At 46.3% G+C, this 16647-nt stretch overlaps 1 protein-coding gene across 9 annotated transcripts in view; it reads right to left on the reverse strand.

Moving 5' to 3' along the window:
- Positions 1–9162: 9162 nt before the first annotated feature.
- Positions 9163–16647, reverse strand: part of UNC79 (unc-79 homolog, NALCN channel complex subunit) — a 248943-nt gene continuing 241458 nt past the window's right edge. For all 9 annotated transcript variants that reach the window (XM_067727070.1, XM_067727065.1, XM_067727087.1 and 6 more), the window contains 2 exons: positions 11383–11424; positions 9163–9730 (listed from right to left, as the gene is read on the reverse strand). In XM_067727070.1, coding sequence (XP_067583171.1) covers positions 9530–9730; positions 11383–11424 — 243 coding nt within the window. In that variant the 3' untranslated portion in view covers positions 9163–9529. The remainder of the gene's footprint in view (positions 9731–11382; positions 11425–16647) is intronic.

Below are 16647 nucleotides of genomic sequence, written 5' to 3' on the forward strand. Positions count from 1 at the left end.
CGCCTAACCACAGCCAGAGCCATCTGGGGCCAATAGAGAAGCTCTTCTAACAGTGAAGCCCAGAAGGGACAGGGTTCAGGCTTAGTTCTCTTCTCCCAGGAGCTTCCTGAGGGAAAGCATCCTCCTTTTTTTTTTTTACGAAGACAAACACAAGCCCCCCTTTCCCAAAGGAAATGAGTGTCTACGGACTCCCAGCTAAGAGGGGCCCTCAGGAATTCCTCCCAGGGCAAAGAGGCAACTTGCTGTCTCCACCGTTAGAACTGGAAGAAATCAGAAGCTTTTGTTTGTTGCTCCTCATGTGCCCGCCCTACACCCCTTAATTTAAAAAAAAAATGTCCTTTCCAGACTCACTGATACATGGGGATAATGCAATTATGAAAAGGGAGTCAGGCAAGGCCCCCCCACCAAAGAAAGAGTGGCTCTGATGGTGGGCGTGCAGGGTGGGGGACGTTTGAGTAGGGGGCACTGCACCCCTGACGTGAGCGCAACCCTAGGAAGCCCAATCCCTGCCCAGGAAGACAGAGGGGTCCAGAGGATCGTGGCGACACAGCTAAGCACACAGACGATCGTCAGTGAGGCCACTCTGAACCTGTCCTCAAAGAGCAGGGCTGAGGAGGGTCTGGTGGAAGGAGCCCCTTTTCTGTGGAATTCCAGGGGGGCTGGCTTCATGCCACTGACTTTTGCCTGGAGGTTTGGCCTCAGCCTTTCAAATGGGACGTATTCTCAGCGGTAAGTCTGTTCTCTGTGAGAACTTCATTTTCGATTTCATTCTTAGTCAAACTTAAAGAAAAAAAAGTGTAATAAACATGTCTGGATCATAGGAATACATACTGAGATTTCAGGCCCACATTTGTGTTCACCGCCCGGTGACGACAAACAGCACCATTTTAGTCGTCGTGGGTGATGAGAAAAGAAGCCAGCTGGGCACCGTGGCTGGCTGGCCTCCCTGCTGCCTGGCCTCTCCGTGCAATCCCCCTCCTCTGTCTGCCACACCCTCCCAGAGAGCTCATCCAGTCCGGGGCTTCACACCCCATCAAACATTCATGACCCCCACGTTCGTGCCTCCGGTCCCCACTTCCCAATCATCCCCAGACCTGAGTGCGTCCAACTGCACACTTGCTGTACGCGGGCATCTCATCAGAGCCCGGAAGGACTCCTGGCTCTCTCCTTACGACCTCTCGTCACCCCATTGTCCTCACCTCCACACTTGGCCTCTTCAGCACCACTGTTTCTCAGCCCAAACCCTGACAGTCAGCCTTTATTCCTCTTTGCCTCTCAAAAGGGACATGTTCTCAGGGGTGATCATTTGTCAGTGGCCAATAAACCGGCAAGTCCTATCAACTCGGTCTCCAAAACGCTTAAATCCATCTGCTTAACTCGGCCCCGACCACCCCCATCCAAGCCACCATCACTTCCTGCCTGGACTACAGTGACAGCCCCTGCCTGGGCGCTCTGCTTCCACCCCTGCCACCCCCAGGATTGTTCCCACAAAAGCCAGAGGGATCCTTACAAAACCTAAGTCAGACCGTACATGAGTTAAAAACCTGCCCATGACTTTTTTCATACTTAAACGCCACACTCCGTGCACTGGCTCACAAAGCCCGTCCTGACCTGGCCCCTGCTTCTCCGGCACCCACTCCCCTTCGTCACCCTGGCCTTCCTGAGCTCCTCATATGCGCCAGCACCTTCTCATTTTAGGTCTTTTCAGCCACTCTTTCCTTGGTTATCACCTGTGGCTTTCTTCCACCAGCCCTAGTCTTTCTCTAATCTGTCGCCTTAGTAGTTTATTTTCAATACAGCACTTCTCGCCAGCTAAGGACACTTGTTGAGAAGTGTATGCATTTCCTGGGTTTCTCCTCCCACGTGAATATAAGATGCGTGAGGACAGGGGCCTGCTCTGCTTTTGGGTCTTAGTCATTGCCAAGTCTCTAGACCCCCAGTGTGACTGACACCGGAAATGTTTGTAGGATTCATTGATTAATTAATTGTGGGTTACACATTTAATACCGTACACACAACGTCAGGAAAAGAATACAGCACTTTATTTCCCAAAACTGTTCAGAGTCCCCACCTCACCGGGTGTAGCGGGGTTGAGGCGGTAGAAAACCCTGAATTTGCAAATTGATGGTGTTTGGGCCTCTTCTGGTTTAACTAGTTTCTTTTGGATGACTCTGTCTCTTTGGGACAGACGCTCAAACTGCGAGCCATCTCCTCAGCCCGGCTCCCCTCCAGGAGGCTCCCAGGTGTGCCCCTGAGGGGGTATCTGTGGTCTCGGGCACAGGCAGAGGCAGGTGCAGACCACGTGGTACCTTCGGGATCCTGGCAGGTCTCGTGGCAGGCCTGGGCTGCTTCCGGGCCAGGTGACTGCAGAACTGTGCCTGGGCCCTTCCGGTCTCCAAGGGTGACGGCACCTCCAGCTGTCCACACTGTGGCAGGCTCTTCCTCCTGACCACGGGCCCTGCCCATCTTCCTGCTCTCTCAGCTCCAGCCACGGGGACTCTGGAACCTGCACGCTCCCGCAAGCCGGGAGAGAGCTGCCGGAGCTGGGTGCAGGATTCCATCTGCAGCCCCGAGGCTGCCCAGGGCTGCCGGCCCTTCTCCTGGAGGCTTGTGCACCACCATGTGGTGGGGCTCCCTGGGACGTTCCCATCAGGGCATTTCTACAATGTTCTCACCCCCAGCAGGGAAGCTGCCGACATGCCCACCTGGCCTCTCTGCCCTGCCCCACATTTGTCTCCCTTTTTCTTTGGCCAACAGTCCACTAGGGCCCAGAAGGGGCAGGCTCTCCATTCCCTCATCCTGTGTGACCAGAACTTTCCCTGCGTCTGAACCCCCTCCCACCCACGCCATCCATGGAGCTAGGCTGGGGAACGCGATTTCCTGGAGAAGAACAAAAGACATATCCATTTATTACTTTCAAAATATCATCCCCATTACAAACACAAGGATGTGTTCACACCATGTGAAGTCCCAGCGATGAGAGAACACACCATATGCAGGAGGATTTCCCAGTTGCTCATTCAAACAGAGAAACGCGGGGGAGCCTTGAGTCACCACACGCAGCCCAGCAGCGTAGGAATGCCGCATTCCAAAGGATGGGAGCCAAGGTCCCATTGCAAGCTGTGATTACATCTCAGCAAAACACCAGCTGTCATTACATGGCATTACAGTTGGAAGAAGAAACGGCTGTGTGAATGTCGCCTTCTTAGCCCACAGCCTGGCATTCCCAGGAGTAGCGAGGGTTCCTTAAAGTTCCACTCTTATTCCTGTTTACGACTCCCTCTCTGTGCTAAGTACCTGACAGACATCATTTCGTTTACTCTTCACAAAAACGTCAACAGAGAGGAATTAGCATCTCCATTTTGCAGCTGATGAAACTGAGCCTTAGCGAGATGAAGTACTTGCCGGTGGTCATTGAGCGGGTCAGCGGGAATGTCCGCAACTGGCCTGGCCGCAGAGCCTGTGTGTGTTCCCCTCCAGCTGCCCCCCAGCCCTGAGCCCAGCATCGGGCTCTCTAGCTGAAGGCTCTGGGCACACCGTGCTGTCTGAAACTGGCCGATCCCCTCTTGGGAGCTTTCCCACCACCAGCCCCCAGCACCCCACCTGGGCAGCGTGATTGTCCTCACCTGGAGTGTTTCTGTCCTTCATGCCTGATTACTTGCTTGTTCCTTTCTTTTCCAAGTGGCCACCTGAAGGAGCGGAAATCAGGGCATCTGCCAGGCAGCCCCGGGAGGCTCCCCTCTCCACCGGCCTGCGGGCGGGGGCCTGTCTGGACTGCATGATTAAAAAGCCAGCTCTTTGTTCGACCAGATCCGTGCCTTCCGCCAATGTCCCGGGCACCCTGCAGGGACGAGCTGCTGCCAGGGCTCACCTTGGAGGGACCAGCCCTGACTAGAAATGAGGTCGAACTGATGGGTCGGGGTGTGGAGGGGGCCCATGGCCATGCAGATGGAGGTGGGGGAGTGATGCCAGGGAGAGGTGGGCCACTGTGGGGCTGAGAGCACGGCCCCAAGTCCTGCTTGGCCACTGGCTCGCTAAGTGACACTGGGTCAATCCCACCCCGTCTTAGGCCCGTAAAATGAGACGGTCGGTCTAAACTGGGTGGCAAACTCACAAGCCTGCAGGGTGGTGCAGGTGAATGAGTGAAGCACCAACTGGGAGGCAACAGGATCTCTGCCGAGAGGCTGTGGGGTCTTCCTGCTTGGGAGGCAGAGGTCAGTAGTGGGAAACAGTACAGAACTGTAGACTGCATGCTCTAGCGGAAGTATTCAAACTGAAAGGGGAAATGGAAAGTTCAAGTTCATCCAACAAAATATGCTGTGGGCCAAGTTTCACCAGCAGGCTGCCGGCTGCTGACTTCTGGTCTATGCGATTCTAGGTTACCTTGCGGTCAGGTGAGTAGCAAAGGACTCTACCCATCATTGACCTGCCAGAATTATGTAGTAGAAAGAGCCAAGGCTTTGGAGGCAGACATATCTGGATTCAAAGTTTGCTCTGCCTCTTACTGAGTGACTCCTTCAGATATTGTCTCTCCATGCCTCAGTTTCCTCATCTGTAATATGGGGTTAATAACAGAAGTACCTGCCTCACATCACTGTTGAGAAGACTAAATGACACTACTGTTATCTAAAGTGCCTGACATGCAGTAAGCCCACACAGAGGGCAGCTATGATTATTTGAATTAGGGGCAAGTCTCAGCAGGGCTGAGTGAACTCAGACCCCTAATCTAATAGAGTTCATCATCCCAATCTGATGAATTCAGAAAACTTTATTCTTTGCCATAAAACTATTATATTAAGTGGGAAACTAAATGTGATTTAATTTGTGAGCTATAATTTTTTGGCAAATAAATGAATTCCCAAAGTAAAGGAGAAAATGCCTTTGTCAGATGAAGTGACAGTGGCTCAGTGGAAATTTATTATAGATGATTAATAAACAGAGAAACCAACAAGACTGAGCTTCCTCCAAAAGAGCCCTCAGATTGCTTTATCCCATGCTCTTGGCACATTTTAGCCAAAAGAGGCCAGAATCAAAGAAAGGGAGAGAGAAATTAACATTTACTGAGTGAAGCTCTGATGGAGTCAGTTGGCCTTCTGGTCCTAATGCTACTACTGCCAGCTTGACCTTGGATGAGTCATTTAACTTCTGGGCTTCAGTTGCCTTACCTGCAAAGTGGGAATATTAACGGGTAAGAGAGAGGGCTAAGAGAAGTAAAGATAATGTTTGTGAAGTGCTTAACACCTAGTAGATACTCAGTAAACGGTGGCTCTGTGGTTTCACTTGAACCCCCTCAAAAGAGGCTCACTGCTGTCAGTGGAAGGAACTGGCCAGCCTCTTACTGATAACCCTTCCTCTCCCAGAGGGTTTGACTCATAAAAACATAGTTTGGTTCCATTCCATTGAGTTCCAACCACTCCCTTCATTCTTCTTAAGACCATTACTCTTAAAACACCCAATTTGCCCAAAATACATAGTTTCAAATTAATTCTATTAAAGAGGTATATTAAATGATCTGCATTGTCCGATTAATACCAGAAGCCCTTGAGTCCCAGCTCACGAAAGAGTCTTGGTGGATAACCCATCTTCTCTGATCCCATCCAACTTTATTTGTCCTGTTGTAGCTTGGAAATGGAGACGAAGTTGCTGCAGTCACTTGGCCTCAGATGAGACTCTTAGGGAAGAGAGTTGCTGAAAATATCCCATTGTCAGGCAGAATGACACGCTTGTAAAGAATGGCATACAATGAAGACTGGACACCCTTGGTTAATGAGCGTGTTTCAGCTCCCATGGGTCTTGTAGGTCTTGCTTCTGAGGGACTGGCTGAAGGAAAAACCAGATGAGCCTGCAGCTGTGAGCTGTCCCCTCGTTTGGTCTTCATAAGGTGGCACAGGTTTCCTCGGAGGTCCATAGAGTCTGGTACAGTCTCCCAAGCACCACCTCAGTCCTCCACTCGTTTGTGCTTTCCATCCCCCCAGGGAGATGCGTAGACAGCTCCATTTTACAGATAAGGCAAAACAGAGGTCCAGAGAGATTGAATAGCGTGTCCAAGGTCACCCAACTAGTAAGAGGCATGCTCACTGCAAAACAGTCATGGAATCTATGCATTTGCAGATTTTGGCCCATTCTACCCTTGGGAATCTCAGAATGTTCTGTTCACATCCTGGAACCCGTAGGATTCCGTGAGGGAAGGAAAACTGAATTTATTTATTTATTTATTGGCTCTTCTCCAAGCCAATAATCAGAACTGGCCAGATCTGGATTGGAGTCTCTCTGCCCTCTCTGCTGCTGTCAGAGCTGTCACCCGGGGCTGGACTGTGGGGTAGCAGGAGTCTATATGGACCATGGTTGAGAGCACAGTCCCTGGCATCAGACAACCTGGGGTCATGTTCCGGCTCTGCCTCTTACTAGCCGTAGACCTTGGGCAAGGAGCTTTACTTCTCTAGGCTTTAACATGAGAATAAAAACAGTAACCGATAACTCTTAGTGAGGGCTTACCATGTGCCCGGCATTGCTTTAAGCTCTCTCCTTGCATTCTTTATTTCGTCATCTCAACAACCCTATGAGGTAGAATGTGTCACTGTCCACATTTTACAGATGAGGAAACACTAGTAATGCAACTTCAAAAACCCTGGGGCTTTGGGGAAAATATACCCATGCAAGGGTTCAACTCAGTGCTCCTCGGTGGCCTTCACCTAGGCCAGAGGTCAGGAGACTTTTTCTGTAAAGGGCCAGATGGTAAATGTTTTAGGCTTTCAGGACTATTCAGTCTCCTTCATGACCCTTCAACTCTGCCGTTGTAGCACAAACACAGCCAGAGACAATGTGTAAATGGCTGGTGTGGTTGTGTTCTAGTAGATTTTTTACAAAAACAGGCAGTGGGCTGCAGTTGTCTGACTCCTGACCTAGGCGAATGGCTTCTCCTCTTCCTTGTAAGGACCAATCCTGCTAAACTTCCATCTGTCCCTTCTTTTCCTGGCTTCTTTCTTCTAAGTGCCTGAGCCCCACTTGCTGGAGAGGCTGCCACAATGACATAACAAAAGAAGATGAGGATACTGGGTAATGAAGTGGGCAGGGGGGAGTGAGTGTAAGCCAGAGAAGCCTGCTGATCTCTATCGGCCAATGAAGTGGCAGGGTCCCAGCAGGGGCAGTATTTTGGTCAAGCTGGTAGGAAAACTGGTCCCACAGTTTTGAGGGGCAAGGAGGGAGACCTGCCTGGATGGGACCAAGGACCCAGGTTGTGACTGGGGTAAAGGAAACAGGTCCAGATAGCAGGAAGCATTAGAGGCGACCCAGTCAAGAGGGCTGAGATAAAGGGTCACCTCCAGCCCTTGGGGGGATGCAAATACAAAGGGAAATTGAGGCAGAAGTTCATTCAAGGAACTGGGCAAAGAAGATGGAGAAGAAGCTGTGGATGACTCTGGACTTTGTCTACTGGTAGAATAGGGCCACCAAGATCCTGGCCACCTGTGGCAGGGTGGGCTCAGGACCACTAAAGAGCTGGGCCTACAGCTGAGCCCAGATGGGGAAGTCAGTTAAACCTCCAGGGAGAGCAGCCAGGGCCTCCTGCTCCAGCCTGTGTCTATAACCCCCTCTAGGAATCCCTGCATAAAAAAGAGAAAGTCACAATTTAGCCCTTGCTGAGCCCACTGGGTAGCTCAAGAAAGACCTGCTGCTTAATCAAATCCGTTCCATTCAATAGACACTAATTAAACATGTACTATGAGCCAAACCCTGGGGATACAGAGACAGGACATATCCTCAAAGCCGTCACAGTTTACAAGCGAGATAAGTACATGCGCAACTTTTTATCATACAAGACCAAATGTGCACAGAAGCGTAACCAAGCACGACTGGGACGGAGGAGAATTCTGAACAGGGGAAGGCCTTTCCAAAGAGTTTGTTAGCAAAATATGAAGAAGAATCATTTCTATAGTCTTACTATAAGGACCTATTGGTTCCCCACAAGTTTTCATAAGAATGGAGATCTGCGGGCTTCCCTGGTGGCGCAGTGGTTGAGAGTCCGCCTGCCGATGCAGGGGACGTGGGTTCGTGCCCCGGTCCGGGAGGATCCCACATGCCGCGGAGTGGCTGGGCCCGTGAGCCATGGCTGCTGAGCCTGCGCGTCTGGAGCCTGTGCTCCACAATGGGAGAGGCCACGACAGTGAGAAGCCCGCGTACCACAAAAAAAAAAAAAAAAAGAATGGAGATCTGCCACCCTGTCTTTCTAGAACTCATGTGAAATACTTAACATTTGAGGACTTGTTTTCCCCTGAGAAGCATTAAGATATCAGACTTCCCAGAAGAAGAGAGAAGCTTCTTTAAAACCAACATAAAAAAAAAAAAAGTCTCATGCCCTCAAAGTCCCTCCTAGAGAATGGACTTCAAATAAATTGTGTGTTTCTCTCACCAAATGACCTTAAATAAAGCCTTTTCCTCTTAAAATTGTACTTAGTCTTAATGGAAGTTAGAAGTTTTAAAAGTTTAGAAGAAATGGTTGTCAGGAACTAAACTCTAGCTCTATAAACTGATTTTAAAAAACCCCAGGCTCACAAAGATAATAAAAAATGCATTTAATAGCATGTCAATATACAGCTTAAATGTATATTAAGTCTTCTTTTAGTCAGTGCATTACAGGGATAGAGAAGAGAAATATCATTTGTGAATGCACAGTCAAATGTTAAATATAAGTGCTGATAAATCTTGGTGCTCTTACACTATTAAAATTCCGTTTTATGAAACATAGCTCCAGGTGCAGTGTTCTGTGCCAGCGTGGGGAATCGTCTGGTCCAGTATGCAATCTACAGTTTTAAATTGAATTGTATACAAGTATTAACAAAAGAATAAAATTTATTATTCACAAAACTAAAGTGGTTGTCATAAAGCTTACAAGAAAGTACAGCCTAGGACTAATGAGTTGAAAAACTAGTTTTAAAAATAATAAAACTTACTGGACAGTCCTGGAAAATGATATTATAAAACAAAGAAAACAGTTGGCACAGTTTAACCACCTAATTTCTAAGTGCACTTTGTAATGGTCCTTGCAAGCTGCCACTTTTCCCAGGATAATGACAAAAAGCTTCAGTCAAGTGTCACTGGCTTATGGTGACGGGTTTTTTTTATTGCATTGCCAAGAGTGGATTTTAAGAAAAAACACTACAAAGGTTTCAAAAACCCTATTTATTCTCTATCATCAAAAATAGCAACAGGGGGACTTATACAACTTTTCTGTGAGTACCCACCAGTCTATTTTTTTTTTCTTAAAAAAAATAGAAGTTAGTTAAAGAAAAATGATTTGGTTTTTAAAAAATAATGTAAGGAAACACTTAATCGGATAGCCCAAGGAGTCATCAGAAATATGTAGCAAGAAAGCTTCATTTTGGCCCTCTCCGGCCTTTGCACGTCTTTTACTAAACTAGAAAGAGAATGTACAGTACCAATATGTTCCCCAACCTGCTTGGATCGAATTGTTTTGTTTTGAAACCCATTATTGCTAAACCAGAGTGTTGACACTGAGAGCCGAGGAGTCCGCTCATAGAGGATAAAATTGAGAGGCTGCTTCTGAGGACTGGATCTCCACCTGGGCCATTTTGAACTGGGTGCACTGCAGCCACTTGCGCAGGGCCGCCAGGCTGGCACTGCTCTGGGTGGAACCCGGCAGCGTCCTGAGGCTGTGGTGGTTCACGTTGTTCTGAATGGCCTGGAGGCGAAGCTGGAGTCCCGCAGATAAGTGCTGTAAGAAAGGGCAAGACGGTAGTTTAGTTTCTTTCCTGCTCGGGTTCCCCGTCAACCCAGGGAGTGCTGGCCTGGACTTCCTCTGCAGGCGGGACTTACACGTGGCACGGGAGCTGTCTGGCCTGAAGAAGGCCAACTCCCAAATTTGGGGAGGGCTCAGGGCAGAGGGCGTGGGCCGGTGCCATGTTCTTAGAGCCCACCTGGCCCAAATCCATCCAAATAATGCCCCTCCCATCTCGATTCATTCTTTGCAACACCAGTGCAGGGGCTGACACTTAGACTTGTCCCCCGAGAGCTGTTTGCTATGTGGGCCTGGTGTCGCAGGCTATGCTGCCAGGCTCCCTGGGTTCAGATCCTCGGTCCTCTGTAAACAACTTGGGAACAAGGTTTTTCGGTCTGTGTTTGGATTGTCTCCTGGGCAAAGTGGGGATAGTAACACTCACCTGATGGGGTTATTGTAAGGATAAGTGATTTAACAGAGGGGTCAGAACAGAAGCCGGCACATAGGAAGGGCTCAGGACATTTTTATCATGATTATAGTCTCTCTGTTCTCACGTTCATGCACACGTTCATGCACACACGAAGGAGCTAGGTTGTAAGCTTTTCTTATTCTTCTTAGCTTTCCATGAAGTTCTGTTGGCCTCCACTTAGCACTCTGGGCAATGTCAAATTGCCACAGATGACCGCCAAGCAGGGGGAGGGCAGTTTGGAATGCCTCGGGGTGAAAGTCCAAGCAGTTTTCACAACAGAAGCTAGTGGTGCAATGAGGTTTTCAGCAAAGCCATTGGCCCTACCGGTGGCCACAAACAGCAGTTAGGCCGTGAACCAGTACTCAAAGCCTGTGGGCACTGCTGACAGCTGTATATCTCTCTTGGTATCCCTTGAAGTCACCTCCCTTCCTTCCACAAACATCCCTCCCCAACTCTGGGAGGAAATCCAGCAACAAGGCTTCCATCTTCTCCCCCTCCTACCTGATACTCCCAGTGCCTTAGACGGGACCCAGTTTGGGATGGAGAGGGTGGTGAGCTTTGCCATCTTAATGTTAAGCCCCAGTAACTAGATTTACAGCCATGGAGTACGTCTGGCCCTGCAGTGACCATGCGTCACTCAAGGCGGGGCCTGGCAGTGAGAACTACGTTCTGTCTCCCCGTCCCTTGCTGTGGGACCCTGTCCAAGTTACTCTTCCTTCCGATCCTATGTTTCCTCTTATATAGAATGAGGGGGGGGAGTGGGCAGGTCCCTTCTAGTTCAATTCTGTCGTTCACTGAATGCTATCCTCTCTTAATAGAATTCCTCCCATCACAAAACGTCAGTCCTAGTGGCCAGGAGATAGCACCGGACATGTCTGGGACCAGATCCCATGGGTATCCTCTGAAGGTAGAGTAGCTTTTCAGCCTGTGTTCTAGTCAGTAGCAGAGCCTCGCCCAGACTCTGGGATCCTCCCCCTCCCCCTTCAATCAACGATGAGTAGGACAGCGGCTCCTGCTGTCACCTCGGCCCACAGGCCCCCTACCTGTCCCGCAAGGTCTCCTGCATTATCAGCCCCCAGAGACCAGGAACAGGTAATGAGTGGCGCATTGTAGAGCCCTGTGAATGTTATGAGCTTCTCTGGAGGGTACTGAGCTTCCAGTCCACCCGGGGGTGACTTACCTTGATGTTTGACTGAATCATTGGCAACCACATAGGTATCAGCTGTATGGAGAAACACAGAAGGCCCATTATTACTGTTCTCCATTCTCCCACATAAGCTCCGCTTACTGCCTGGCAAAGCAAGGCACACGGAATCCCTTTAACATCACAAAAGGATGTGGGCCTCCGATGCAGAGTTCCCCGCTATCAGACAAACGTCTCTCTGAGGCCAAACCCTGCTGAGCTGGTGGCATTTGGAGGTTAATAAGCGCCCCATGAGTGCCTGAAACACACACCGTAAATGACTGATTGTCTCTTGAAAGCTACCAAGCATGGGAAATTAAATGTGTATTTATTTAATTAAATCCTCTCTTTCTTGAAATAGAATTTCCTCCACGGGATCTTTAGAACTGAGTCTCCAAGTAGCATGGCGAAGCTCTCTGCCTGTGGTCGTTAAGAAAAGATCACTGGGAAGCGGTTAAAATGCTTAAGTGATGGACAAAGACAAGCCCTGAAGCTGCCTGGCTGTGATCTGGAAGACGAGACACAGCACGAGTGAGTGCCGGCCGGGGTTTCAGCAGTGTGGGTGCACGGGCAGGCGAGCAGCGGGTCCCTGCTCCAGCCGGGAGCAAGGCTTTCAAATCTTGGGCATCTGGGGAGCCCTGCCCCTCCGCTGCCTCTGATTTGCCCTGAGACCCTTCCTAGGAGGTCACAGGTGCCCCGCCCGAGCTCCCCCAGCAGTGGCTCTCCTCTGTCCGCTTTGGTCTCTTGCCACACTTCAGCCCTTCCGAACACAAGTGTTGACTTGTGTTCATGGCCTCATAAATCCGGAAGTCAGGGACAGAATACATTTCCCAAAGTGTGTTCCACAGAACTCCAGTTGGGTGGGATTTAAATGGGGAAGGGGGGCTATGATCTAATCAGTTTGGAAATGTTAGTTTCTTTCAGGACTGTTCAGATCTTTAATATGCTCAAATGCATCATATCATTTCAGTCCACGCTCCTTCTGACCCAACTCCAATAGAGTTGATATGGGTTGCATTGTGTCCTCTCATATAGCCGTTGTAGTCCTTGCCCACACAGCCTCAGAAGGGACCTTATTTGGAAATGGGGTCATTGAAGATGTAGCGAGTTAGGATGAGGTCACTCTGGAGTAGTGGGGACCCCTAATCCAATATGACTGGTGTTCTTATAGAAAGGGGGAAATTTGGACACAGATAGGTACACAGGGAGAGCAGCACATGAAGGTGAAGCAGAGATCTACAAGCCAAGGAACACCAAAGATGGCCAGCAAACCCCCAGGAGCCAGGGGAGAGGCTGGGACAGATGCTCCCTCACAGCCTCAGAAGGAATCAATTCTGCCATCACCTTGATCTCATAACTTCTTGCCTCCAGAACCATGAGACAATACATTTCTGTTACTTCAGTCAGTCACCCAATTTGCAGTGTTCAGCAGCCTAGCAAACTAATACAAGGGCACTCAAGGGAGCAAAGCCCAGAGGTGGGAGTGTGCAGAGAGGTGAGGAAGCAGTGGAGGTTCACGTGATGCTGAAGGGTGAGGTTCTTAGCACAGGATCATGAAAAGCAAGTTTAGAAAAGCAGAGTGAGGCCTCATGATGTTTGGCCTTGATGTTTGGGAAATACCTGAACTGACTTCTTGTTAAGAATCCTGAGGGACGGGGAGGTGGGTTGAGACCAGGGAACACTGAGTACTCTGCCCCTGGGTGGACACCTTTCCCAGGGTTGCCCCACAGGCTAAGGGCCTTTATGAGGCAAACAAGGAGAATACTGAGGCTGATTTTAGAAGTGCTTTTGTTATTTCCCCACTGATGTAACGCAAGACCATAGGATTCTAAATATACCTGCAAGGGGCCTTCAGGTTTGTGATTTACCAACCTGACTGAAGGCATCAGGTTAAGGTTCATTGTGAAGGACAGCATGATACAATCCAGCAGTCATCCTATTTCAGGAATGCTAATTTGACTGTTTTGAATAACGGTTCATTTCAGTACCCTTTTGCTAGTGGCTCCTACAAAGCTGTCAGTAAGAATTAGATGTAATTTATTCTGGGCACTGTAATGTTATAATAAAATTGGTTGTTTTTTCTTCTCCAAAAACAATATCCAGAAAACTGAAGGACACTTAAAAAATATGTTTTTCATCAAAATCAAAGGGATACTTTTCCTCTTATCTTGGTTTATGTTATGGGATAAATTGAAGACTTCCCGCTCAGTTGGACTATATTCATTTCACTCCATGCTTTTTCCAGCCCTCAAAAATAAAATTAGTCATGAAACTTTCTCTTTCACCCAAGATGGAGTAACAAAGACCAGATTTACAATCCTGCCTAAAACAAAACTAAAATTCCAGATGAAGGGTAATGAAACAATGATTTTCAGACATTAAGCATCAGCAATGCAGGACAGTGATCACTGAGGGAGAGGAAACAAACAAGGTGACCCCTACAGTTATCCTAGCTCACTGCCTAGACAGTGTTTTCAGGCAGTAGCACAGGGAGAAGGAACCCAGGTAGAGTCTGGTGGTCTTCCTGAGGTAAGAAGATGGAGCTGGGAGTCCAGGGAGGCCAAGGGAGCTAGAGTTTGTAAGTTGTAGTGGAAAGGAGAGAGCTGTAGAGAGAGAGAGAGAGAGAGCGCTAACTCTCTGAAGATCTGTAAAGGGTTCCCCTTGAGTCTTCAGCTCAATACTGACCAGTATACACATGTGAGAAAATTATCCAAGGCTGAAGAAAAAATAACCTAAAAAGATTAGAGGGAAACATCCCTGCTAATCACATAGCAATAGTTTGTGTTTCCACTAGTTATAGTGGAAAAATCTTGCAAATCATAGAACACCAAGTAGAGTACTCAGGATATTACCTTACCAGTGAAGAAACAGTGGCCCTAGACAAACTGCTGCTCCAATCCTACCTAACAAAGCTTAACACCAAGTTTCAAAGGCATAAAACTGTTTCTAAGTAATTTAACTATGGCATAGAGTACAGTTCAAGAATGCTTGTAGGAATAAAAAAATATCTAGCACCCAAAAAAGTCAAATTCAAAATGTCAAGAATCCAATAAAAAATTACCAGCCATGCTAAGAAGCAGGAAAATGTGATTCATAATGAGAAGAAAACTCAAGTAACTAGAAAAGACCCCGAAATGACACAGAGAACAGAACTGGTAAACAAGGACATTAAAACAGTTATTACAACTATATTCAATATGGTCAAGAAGGTAGAGGAAATACTGAGTATGTTAAATAGAGGTATGCAAGAAAATCTTAAAGAAACAATAGCTGATACTTTTCCAGATATAATGAAAACTATAAATTCACAGATCCAAGAAAGTCAACAAAATCAAGAACAAGAAGTATGAAGAAAACTACACCAAGGCATATCATCATCAAATTGCTTAGCAACAATGGTAAAGAAAAAAATCTTCAGAGCAGCCTGAGAAAAAAGACATATCATATACAGGAGAAAAAAAATAAGAATGACAAAGATTTCTTCTCAGAAACAATGGAAGCAAAAAGACAGTGGATGAATAGCATCTTCAAAATACTAGGGGGAAAAAAAAACTTTGAACCTAGAATTCAATAACCACTGAAAATAGCTTTCACATATGAAGGCAAAGTAAAGACTTTCTCAGACATACGAAAGCTGAAGGAATTAAGCTTCAGTAGACCTACACGAGAAGTTGTAAAGAAAGTCCTTTGGGCAGAAGGAAGATGGAAGTTTAATTCTACAGAAAGGAATGAAGAAAACTGAAAAATGTAAATATGGCAAAAACAGAAAATATAAAACAAAATTTAAATTGCTTTGAGAGATAATTGTCTAAAAAAAATTATGGTTTGGTTTATAACATATGTAGGAGTAAAATGGATGACAATCACAGCACAAAGTCTGGAAATGGAGGTATACTGTTGTACATTCTCATACTATACATGCAGTGGCACATTATTACTTGAAGGCAGATTGCGTTAAGTTAAAAATGTTGACTATAAACTCTTAAGTCAACCACTAAAACAACAACAGCTAAGACACATAGCTAATAAGATAACTGAAAAACACATTTAAATAACCCACGGGTCAAAGAAGAAGTCAAAAGGGAAATTAGAAAGTATTCTGAACTGAATGGAAATGAGAATATATCAAAATTCAGAGGAATACAGCCAAAGCAGTACTTAGGAGGAAATTCAGAAAACCAAACACTGACAGCTGAATAGAAAAACGTTCTCAAATTAATGACCTCAGCTTCCACCTTAAGAATCTAGACCAAAAAGTGGAAATTGTATCCAAAATTTAATCATTAAAAACTCAATTAGTCAAAAAGAAGGTAGAAAAAGAGGGAATAAAGGACAAAGAACAGATGGGAAATAAAGAAAACAAATAGCAAGGTATTTTAAGCCAAATGATGTCACAAAACACATTAAATGAAAATGGTTTAAAAGTCCCAATTAAAAGGGATTGTCAGATTGGATTTTTAAAAAAGCCCAATACCCAACTACATGCTGCCTATAAGAAATATACTTTAAATAAAAAGACACAAATAGGTTAAAAGGCTAGAAAAAGATATACCATACTAATACTAGTCAAAAGAAAGCTAGACTGCCTTTATTATTACCAAAGAATATTATCGAGGATAAAGAGAACCATTTCATAATTTCAATTCATTAAGAAGATATAACAATCCTAAACATTTATACACCTAATAATAGCTTCGTAATATGTGAAACAAAAACTGGTATACCTGAAAAGATAAATTAGGGAGATATTTCAATACCCCTTTTCAATAACTGATAGACTAAGTGGATAGAAAAAGAAGGAAGGACATGAAAAAATTGAACAATACTATCAACAAGCTTGAATCAACTGACATAGGAAACTATATTCAACAACAGCAGAAGACATATTCTTTTCTAGTACACACAGCATTTACCAAGATAGACAATATCCTAAACAAGACTCAATAAATTTAAAATGAGTCAAATTATACAAAGTATTGATATTTTCTCTGATCATAACGGGATTGGATTAAAAATCCGTAACAGAAAATCTCTAGAAAAGCCTCAAATATTTGGAAACTAAATTATTGCCTCTAAATAAGCAATGGGTCAAAAAGGAAAGCAAAAGGGAAGATAGAAAGTATTCTGAACTGAACGTAAACGAGAACAGAACTACCAAATTGTAGGATGCTGCTAAACCAGTGCTTACATGGAAATCTTAATCACTTATGTTATAAAAGAAAAAAATCTCAAATCAGTGAATTCCACTTCCACCTTAAGAAA

Source organism: Pseudorca crassidens, chromosome 1 (genome assembly GCF_039906515.1).
Source record: "Pseudorca crassidens isolate mPseCra1 chromosome 1, mPseCra1.hap1, whole genome shotgun sequence".
In the NCBI taxonomy this organism is placed as follows: Eukaryota; Metazoa; Chordata; class Mammalia; order Artiodactyla; family Delphinidae; genus Pseudorca; species Pseudorca crassidens.